The following is an 8,236-nucleotide window of genomic DNA, read 5'->3' on the forward strand; positions in this document are numbered from 1 at the left end:
TAACACCAAGTCAAGGGTTAAGATCCCCTTACCGGTCATCTTTAAAAAAAAAAAAAAAAAAGAAGCTACTAAGTGCTGCTCAGAGACCACACTTCTCCATGGACTGAATTCCCTGTTTCACACTCTGTCTCTGTATCTCAGACTCTCTCACAGTGTTCCTATGTGTCTATCAACTTTTCTGCAGATGTTTCCTGAAGACCTATTGTGTACTGAGCCCTACACATTTCTCTTTCTCACAACACATCCATTTGTCTATCTTTCCGGCTACACCTGTTCAACTCTCCCTGTCTCTCTCTGCCTCTATTTCTGGAGGTATCCTTTATCATTTTCTTCTTTGCTCTCAGTCTCTGTCTCTCTCTTTCTTTTTCTAAATGTGTCTCTCTGAATTTCTACCCCTTGTTTCCACCCTCAAGCCTCCCTTTCTGTATCTCTTTTCCTTTCACTGTCTGTTTTTCTCCCTCTCCAGGACTCCCTCTCTCCTTGGCTATATGTACCTGCTAACATGGTATCTTTCTATCTCTCTCCCTCTGCCTTGTCTGTCCTCTCGTCTCCTGACTCCTATTGTTGTGTCTGAGTGACTCTGCACACACATCTATCTCTCTCCCCCCACCTCTTGGGAGCCCAGCCCACCTACCGAAACCGCTCCTGGCCGGCAGTGTCCCAAATCTGTAGCTTCACAGTCTTCCCACCCACGTTGACCACCCGGGATCCAAACTCCACACCAATCGTGTGGTTGGAGTCCTGTTTGACTGGGAGTAGGGGAGGAGAGAGGAGTCAGTATAGGGGCTCAGAAGATCCCCCATCTCCAAGGCCTCCTCAGTCTCTACAAACCCATTCTTACTGCTGGACTGACTGAGGTCAAGGAGAACCTACAAAGGGCATACACCAAGACAAGGACCAAGCAGCAAGCACTGGAGTTATACCTATGGACATCCCTGCCCATCCCACCAGCTGCCCACACCATGCCCATACCCACAGATCAATGCTCCCGGGACCACTGACAGAAACTCACACTTATTCTCAATGAATTGATGAAGGAGACATGATTTGCCAGTTCCTGCACTGCCGATCACCAGGAATTTGAAGAGGAAGTCTGAGCAGATGGAGCCAAAATCAGGGATACCCACAGGGAGAGAAAGATACAAGGAAAAAGATGAAAACTAAGAGAAAGTCACAGAGCGAGAGAAACACACACAGGCAGAAACTGAGCAACAGACAACAGTAACGGAAAACTCTTACATAGTGTTTACCATGTGCTAGGAACAGTTCTAAAGGTCTTTACTTAACATCAACAGCTCACTTAATCCTCAGGAAAACTCTGCAGAGGAGGCATACTAGAAATTAGCACCATTTTCTAAGTAAACTAAGGCCAGAGAGGTTAACTGACTTGGTCACACAGGTAGGCAGAGCTGGGATTGGAACACGGGCTAAAAGGTTCGAGTCCAAAATCATTGCTAAAGCCTCTTCAAAGCCATTTAATCAAGGACTACAATCTAGTCCTTGCCACTCTTAACTTCACCTCCTCCCTTTGACTCATTCACTGCACTATGGCCCCTGGTCTTCAGTCTATTCCCTGAAAAATGACAAGCTGGTTCCCATTACAGGGTCTTTGCTCTTGTTCCCTCTGCTTTTCTATATTTGTTGAATGAATGCAGCTCCCTCTGACTCCTAAACCAGAGTTTTCTACCGCACCCTGTCACCCCTCCCCCCTTGTACATAAATACAGATTTTCCATTTCCAAACCTCTCCTTCCCACCCTCTGCCCAGGACCTTGCCCCCTATTCTCAAGCTTAAGCCCCACCCTTGCCACTAAGTCTCACCCCTAACTCAAGGACAACCCATCCCCAACCCCATTCTCTCACACCAGATCAGACCCAGAGTCCAGGACATCCCTTCAGGGTTCCCTCTAGTCAGTAAAGCCCGACCCCTGCCATTCACAAGTTAGCCCTGCCCCATTCACTCAAGCTCCGCCCCAATACTTGAAGGCCCACCTCTTCTCTCAAGGCCTACGCACAAATCATGACCGGCGGCCTCAAATCCCGCCCAAGAACTCTTTAACCCACTCACCAGACCTTCAGGCTCCACCCAAATAGATTAAGCTCAGCCCCGGACCCATTAAGCCCCTCCCAGCATCCACTTAGGCCCTGCCCCCATAACATCAGACCCCGCCCCCTAACGTCAAGCCCCGCCCCATTCCACAGGCCGCATCCTCTCTGGGCCCAGACCCCAGCCCCTAGCTTCGGCCCACCACCCTCACCGTAGGTCTCGGCCATGACTCGGTCGCGGCCACTGAGGGCCGCAATATGGCGCCGCGGCCGCGCCTGCTCCTCGGCTGGCAGCCGCTCCACTACGGCTGCAGCCCCGGCTCCTTCCTACTCCCGGCGCCCAGCGCCGCCGCTTCCGCCTCCACCCCTCCTCCGGCGCGACCCGCTAGGGCTGTGGGATACCAGGCCACGCTCTTCAAAGGGTGGGATTGGCGGACGCGGCGAGCAGGGGGCGGAGCAAAAAGGCGCTGACTGGTGGCATGAGGAGAGGAGGCAAAGGGGCGTAGCCAAAGAGAGCGATTGGCGGAGCCAGTGGGAAGGGGCGGGCCCGAGATGCTTCGCGGAGCCGAGGAACGGATTTGGTCAGAGGTCCGTGGGCAAAGCCTAGACTCCGCACTGGATAAGAGCGGACTTGGGGGCGGAGACACAAATGCAAAGAAAGGGCAGGGGCAGGATTGACAGAAGGAGCCTGGAAGTGGAGCCGATCTTGAGCCGGACGGAGCGACTTCTGGCCTCAAAGGCAGGAAGGAGGAAAATTGGGCTTTGAAGATAATCTTCCAAGAAAACCTCTGCTCTGCGATTTATATCCTCCTCATGGTTCGATTGGCTCATTCCCGATAGTTCAACTCCCACCATTGGTCTGGAGCGGACACTCGAACGCCCCAGTTGGGCTGTTTGGGTTATTCTTTTTCACTGCTTGTGTCCCAGATCTATGCTGAGGAGCCCGCCTCCGGTACCCAGCTAGGAGCAAAGGGCTTTCATCAGTGACACTCTGCCTGGCAACCTCTGACGTTACCACATTCACTGGGTTGACGGGCTAGATTCAGGAACTAGAGAAACATTTCCTTTGCACATCCCCCACCCCACCCAAAAGACCACAGAGACAGGCACTTTGCACTCGGCTGATGTATTTGCATAAAGCTTGGGAAGGAAAACATTAAGGACAGCGGTAGGCTGAGCTCACTGGCAGTAGAAATCCCACTTCTGAAAAAGAGAAAGGGGAAACAGTGGAGAGAAAACTAGCGGTCACACCACAAAGGATCTAGTGGTTTTAGCAAAGGCTGTAGCTGCAGGGGCCAAGTTTAGACACACAAGTGCTATGGAGATTAACCTAGCGCCCTCTAATCTTTGCACCTCCCAACTGGACCGGGGTGTAGAAATCACTCCCCATTTAAAGGTGAGAATATTGAGGCAGGAAAAGAATTTGTTCCAGTGCACACTGCTAGGCTGCTGGGGAGCCACGGGCAGGAGCATCTTTGCCCATCTTCGCGACCAAAGGTCCTCCCTCCAGATCCCTGTGAGCCCTCAGGACACTCACATCTGTCTTCACATTAATTTTGCCAGGTTTCAGGGTCTGGTCCTCTCGAACAATGCTACTGGGAAAATAGCCCAGGCGGGCAGCCAGGTCTCCATAGTAATCTCCCTGAATCTGGGGAAGAAGAGTTAAAAGCTGGAGTCTGGTAACAAGGTCAAGGGTTCAGTTCCCTGTACAAAAAACAACAAAAAGCTGGGGTCTGCGAAGATGGCAAGCTCATTCCTGAAGACCTTTGCACTACTCTTCTCCCTGATCTCCACGTCTGGCACCATCCCTGTCATTTGAATCTCAGCTTAAATGTCACCTTCTCAGAGTCCCTTCCCGATCACCTGATATAAAGTAGCCACCCAGTTACTCTATATTGTGCTCACAGCAGCACGTATTTGCTGATATTTCTGATAGTTTGCTTATTACTTGTCTCCCTCCATTAGAATAAAAGGGATCGTTCGCTTCTGTATCTTCAGTGTCCTTAAAAGAATTTGGTACCATAATGGGTCCCTGTAATCACCAAATAAAGTAAAAAAGGTCACAATATTCCCCTCCCTACTATGTCTCTACTTCAGTTGAGCCCTTCAAATTTTCCCTACAGTTAGAAAATGAATTTACTCCCTTCCCAGCCCCATACCCTTCCCAGTTTTGCTCTCCCAACTTACGCTGCCTCCCCAGAAGAGCCGTCCGCGGCCCTTCAGCTTGGAGAAGATATACACGACTTGGCCCCTATGTATAGTCAGGAAACGGCAGTCAGGGGCTATGTAGTCCTGAAGGGCCACAGCCACGGAGATGGGGTCTGGAGAAGGAATAGAAGGGAATGACAGTACCCCAAACACAGGCCTGCAACTCAACCCCCCACTCCCCCCTCACCATTCTTACGGCTGCATTCCTTATCAGCACACAGCTTCCGGTCAGCCAGCTTGGGCATGGGGTGGCCCCCAACACTAGGCCCTGGGAAAGCAGACAGCAAGATGATGACCCCAAGAAACACAGGGGACCAAGGCATCATGACTGTGAGCAAGACAGTGACCAAGGGGGGAATGGGGTCACCGATTTTCTCTTGCCCTCCCTCTCACCAGAGGCACAAGGAAATTTGTGTTCTGGGTCTTGTCTCCGCCCTAAACCACCTAGAGGCTGCTACCCAGCCAGAACCATTTCAAGAACAGGGTGAGGGATGCCAGCCTAAGGAAATGCCCAGATAGGCCCAAAGCAGCCCAGACCACTCCAAGTGACAGCCACCCCCTCAGCAATCAGAGGCCCAGAAGGCAGACTGAGATATTCAACCCCATTTTACTCAAGTCTGCTTAGGTACCTGGGCCCCTCTGCTTCCCCTCCAGGGATAAAACCAGAGGAGCCAGGATGAGAAACCACCTTGGAATTTCCTGTGCTGAGGGGTAGGAGAACAAGGCAGCCCTTTGATTGCCAGGAAGAGCCCCAGTTCTCAAGTACTGAGTGAAGATTGTATGTTGGAACTTAGGCTAGGCAATGTCCCTCCATGCTCACTTTCTGACTGGATGACCTTGGCTAAGCTAGTTCTCCTCTCAGAGCCTCACCTTTCTCATCTGTAAAATGGGGATAAATAAGAGTGAATAGTTACAGAGCAATCACCAAGTATGTATATACACACATACACAGATACATATATATATATACATACACACACACTTTTTTTTTCTGGTGGCTGGCCACTACAGGGATTGAACCAAGTATATTTCTATTTTATTTTATTAACTAAATGGCTATTTTGCATCACCTCAGGATGGGCTATTATAAGCCCATTTTATTATTTTTTTGGAGGCTGTCTTGTACAGGGATATGAACCCATGACCTCAGTGTTATAAAGCTACGCCCTAACCAACTGAGCTAACTGGCAACTGGCCAGCCCATAATGGTTTTTTTTTTTTTTTTTTTTTGGCAGCTAGCCAAGTACAGAGATCTGAACCCTTGACTTTGGTGTTACAAGGTGGCACTCTAACCAACTGAGCTAACTGGCCAGCCCCATAAGCCTATTTTATAATTTTATATAGAACTGGAAGGGTATACCCCAGCCACCAAAAAAAAAAAAAAAGGAATGGAAATGTATAGAGTTAAGGAACTTGTCTAAGCCTACAGAGCCAGGAAGGGGAGGGGCTCAAACTTGTCTCTAGGCCAACACCCATCACCATGCTACCTTACCTCACAAGGTTCTTTGTAAAGGTTAGTTAAATACATCCGAAGGACTTGCAGGGAGTGCAGAGTGACCTTAAAAGGATGCACTCAGCCAAATCCAGACCATGGGAGCCTCAACAAGACCAACTAATAAACTGCCAGAGAAAAGGAAGAAAATGAGACTGAGGGGTGGTTTAGATTTAAAAAGACTTAGGAGGCACAGTAACTAGTCACAATGTGTGGATCTTATTAGGATTCTGACTCAAAGTGTATATAGATTTATGTATAAAAATATTGAAAAAATGTTACAGCACAGTGTTGATAACACCAAGGTCAAGGTTCAGATCCCCATACCAATCAGCCACCAAAACACAAAACAGAACAAAACAAGAAAAAAAATATTAAAAATCTGACCACTAAACAGATGTAGTGATATTTAAAACTTATCTTTTTAAATGTGATTATGGCACTGTGGTTGTTTTTATTCTGAGCTGATAGGATGTCTAAGACTTGCTTCAGAATAATATGAGAAGGGGGAAAAGTGAGTAGAGGCTTGGTTGAAACTCAGTTTGGCTACAAGTCGATAATAAGTGAAACTAGGAAGAAAATATGGGAGCTCAGTATACTATTCAGTCTTCTTTTACACATATGTTTAAACTTTTCCATTTTAAAAGTTTTCAAAAATTATTCCATCTGGGCTAGCTGGTTAGCTCATTTGGTTAGAGCATGGTGTTATAACACCAAGGTCAAGGGTTAGGGCCCCCTTACAGGCCAGGCGCAAAAGGAAAAAAAATAATAATTCCTTCATTCAGTAAACATGTCACGAGTATATATGGTGTGCTAGGCCCTGATCTAGGCCCTGGAGATTCATCATGGAATGAAAATTGAAGTCCTCTTGGTGGGGGAGACAATTAACCAGTAAACAACTACCAGGTGTATGAGACAGCGTGTGAAGTATTAGGATATTTAAAAAGAACACACTCAATAATTAGCTATGGGGACTGTAGCTCCCTGTGACAGTCCATCTCTGTTGCTTATAACAAAATACCTGGAACTGGGTAAACTCATAAAGAAAGAGAATATTTATTGCTTACAGTTTTGAAGGCTGAGAAGTCCAAATCCAGGGAACATATCTGGTGAGGTGATTCTACAGCGACGCAGGGTGTCACATGGTGAGATGGCAGAGCAGAGAGCCAACTCATTTCTTCTTTTAAAGCCCTCAAAATCACGCCCATGACCACCATTAAACCATCAATGGATTAAATCCATTTACTTGGGCACGGTCCTCACAATCTAATCACCTCAAGGCCCCACCTTTCAATTACCACAGTAGGTTTTCCCATTCACAACAGCTGCAGTAGGGATTAAGCCTCAGTGAGTTTGGGGGGACATTCAATGTACAGCAATACTCCGTTTTTTGGTGGCTGGCCAGCATAGGGATCCAAACCAGTGACCTTGGTGTTTTCAGCACCACACTCTAACCCAGTGAGCTTACTGGCCAGCCTCCCCCATATTATTGATGAAGCCACAAAGATGTAGAAGTGACTTCATATCCCAAAGCCTAATGTATTTATCTGTTGCTTCATAATTACCACAAAACACAGTAGCTTAAAACCAACATTTAAACCAACCCACTGTTTCTGTGGGTCTAAAATCTGGGCATGGCTTAGCTAGGTGCTTCTGGCTCAAGGTCTCCTACAAAGCTGTAATCAATCTGTCAGCCAGGGCTGCAGTTTCATCTGAATACTGGACTAAAGGAGGATCTACTTCCAAGTTCACTCTGGCAGTTGGTGGAAGGATTCAAGTGCTTTTGCAAACTGGACCAAGGGCCTCTGTCCTTGTTGGCTATTGGCTAGAGGCTTCCCTCAGTTCTTTGCCACATGCATCTCTCACGGACAACTCACAATACGGCAGCTGGCTTCCCCCAAAGGAAGCAAGATGGAAGTTGGCCTTTGTAATTTTATCTTGGAAGTGATATCCCATCATTTTTGTGTTCATTTGAAGTGGGCCACTGAGCACAATTCTATTAAATACAATGCAAATGGCACCCCCTGGAGTTTTTCTTTCCTCCTAGTCCTCACACAGAGCTCACTCCCACCCCAGGACCTCTGCACTTCCCCCAGATCTTCACATGGCTGGCTGCTCTAGCCCATTTAGGGCTCAGCCCAAGGATCACCTCAGCTCCAGACTCCACTGACCACCCTCTGCAATACTGCACCTATTGCTGAGGGAAAATAGGGTAGAAGAGTTCAGCCACTTGCCCAAGGTCAGAATGAGGAAGTGGCAGAGAATTTGGAACTCATGTCTCACCTTCAAACTGTGCTTCAATCTCTGATTCACATGTCAAGGACCATTCTCCAGAGCATCCACATCTCTCCTTCATCCTTACCTCTGGACTGGTAAGTCCAACCTTTTTTTTCAGGGAAAGAGGTTGGACACACACACTTGGGGTCAGGGAGGAGTTTGTCAGGGGTGAAGACTGGGCCTGAGTCACCTCTACAAACCCAATGCCCAGCAC

At 48.1% G+C, this 8,236-nt stretch overlaps 2 protein-coding genes across 3 annotated transcripts in view; both read right to left on the reverse strand.

Annotated features, from left to right (window-relative positions):
* Nucleotides 1–2,431, reverse strand: part of RAB4B (RAB4B, member RAS oncogene family) — a 9,425-nt gene extending 6,994 nt beyond the window's left edge. The window contains exons 1-3 of the mRNA XM_008588095.1: nucleotides 2,258–2,431; nucleotides 1,013–1,093; nucleotides 635–749 (exon numbers count right to left, since the gene is read on the reverse strand). Coding sequence (XP_008586317.1) covers nucleotides 635–749; nucleotides 1,013–1,093; nucleotides 2,258–2,273 — 212 coding nt within the window. The 5' untranslated portion in view covers nucleotides 2,274–2,431. The remainder of the gene's footprint in view (nucleotides 1–634; nucleotides 750–1,012; nucleotides 1,094–2,257) is intronic.
* Nucleotides 2,432–3,155: 724 nt separating this feature from the next.
* Nucleotides 3,156–4,851, reverse strand: MIA (melanoma inhibitory activity). Of its 2 annotated transcripts, none has more exons than XM_008588097.1 (4): nucleotides 4,450–4,851; nucleotides 4,233–4,366; nucleotides 3,583–3,693; nucleotides 3,156–3,248 (listed from the first exon to the last, which is right to left on the reverse strand). In XM_008588097.1, the coding sequence occupies exons 1-4, from the start codon at nucleotides 4,577–4,579 to the stop codon at nucleotides 3,225–3,227; spliced, it is 399 nt and encodes a 132-aa protein (XP_008586319.1). In that variant the 5' UTR covers nucleotides 4,580–4,851; the 3' UTR covers nucleotides 3,156–3,224. The 2 variants fall into 2 exon arrangements, with proteins under 2 accessions (XP_008586319.1, XP_008586318.1); XM_008588096.1 differs by having other exon boundaries at nucleotides 4,441–4,851.
* Between the last annotated feature and the right edge of the window lie 3,385 nt (nucleotides 4,852–8,236).

The sequence above is a fragment of the Galeopterus variegatus genome, unplaced genomic scaffold (assembly GCF_000696425.1).
Source record: "Galeopterus variegatus unplaced genomic scaffold, G_variegatus-3.0.2 Scaffold4674, whole genome shotgun sequence".
In the NCBI taxonomy this organism is placed as follows: Eukaryota; Metazoa; Chordata; class Mammalia; order Dermoptera; family Cynocephalidae; genus Galeopterus; species Galeopterus variegatus.

Excerpts from the sequence above, each read along its gene's own strand:
- MIA (XM_008588096.1), bottom strand. The coding sequence starts at position 4,579 with ATGATGCCTTGGTCCCCTGTGTTTCTTGGGGTCATCATCTTGCTGTCT. Across the intron at positions 4,367-4,440 it reads GGAATGCAGCCGTAAGAATG|ACCCCATCTCCGTGGCTGTG; the intron begins GTGAGGGGGGAG and ends TTCCTTCTCCAG. Across the intron at positions 3,694-4,232 it reads GGCTCTTCTGGGGAGGCAGC|ATTCAGGGAGATTACTATGG; the intron begins GTAAGTTGGGAG and ends CTTCTTCCCCAG.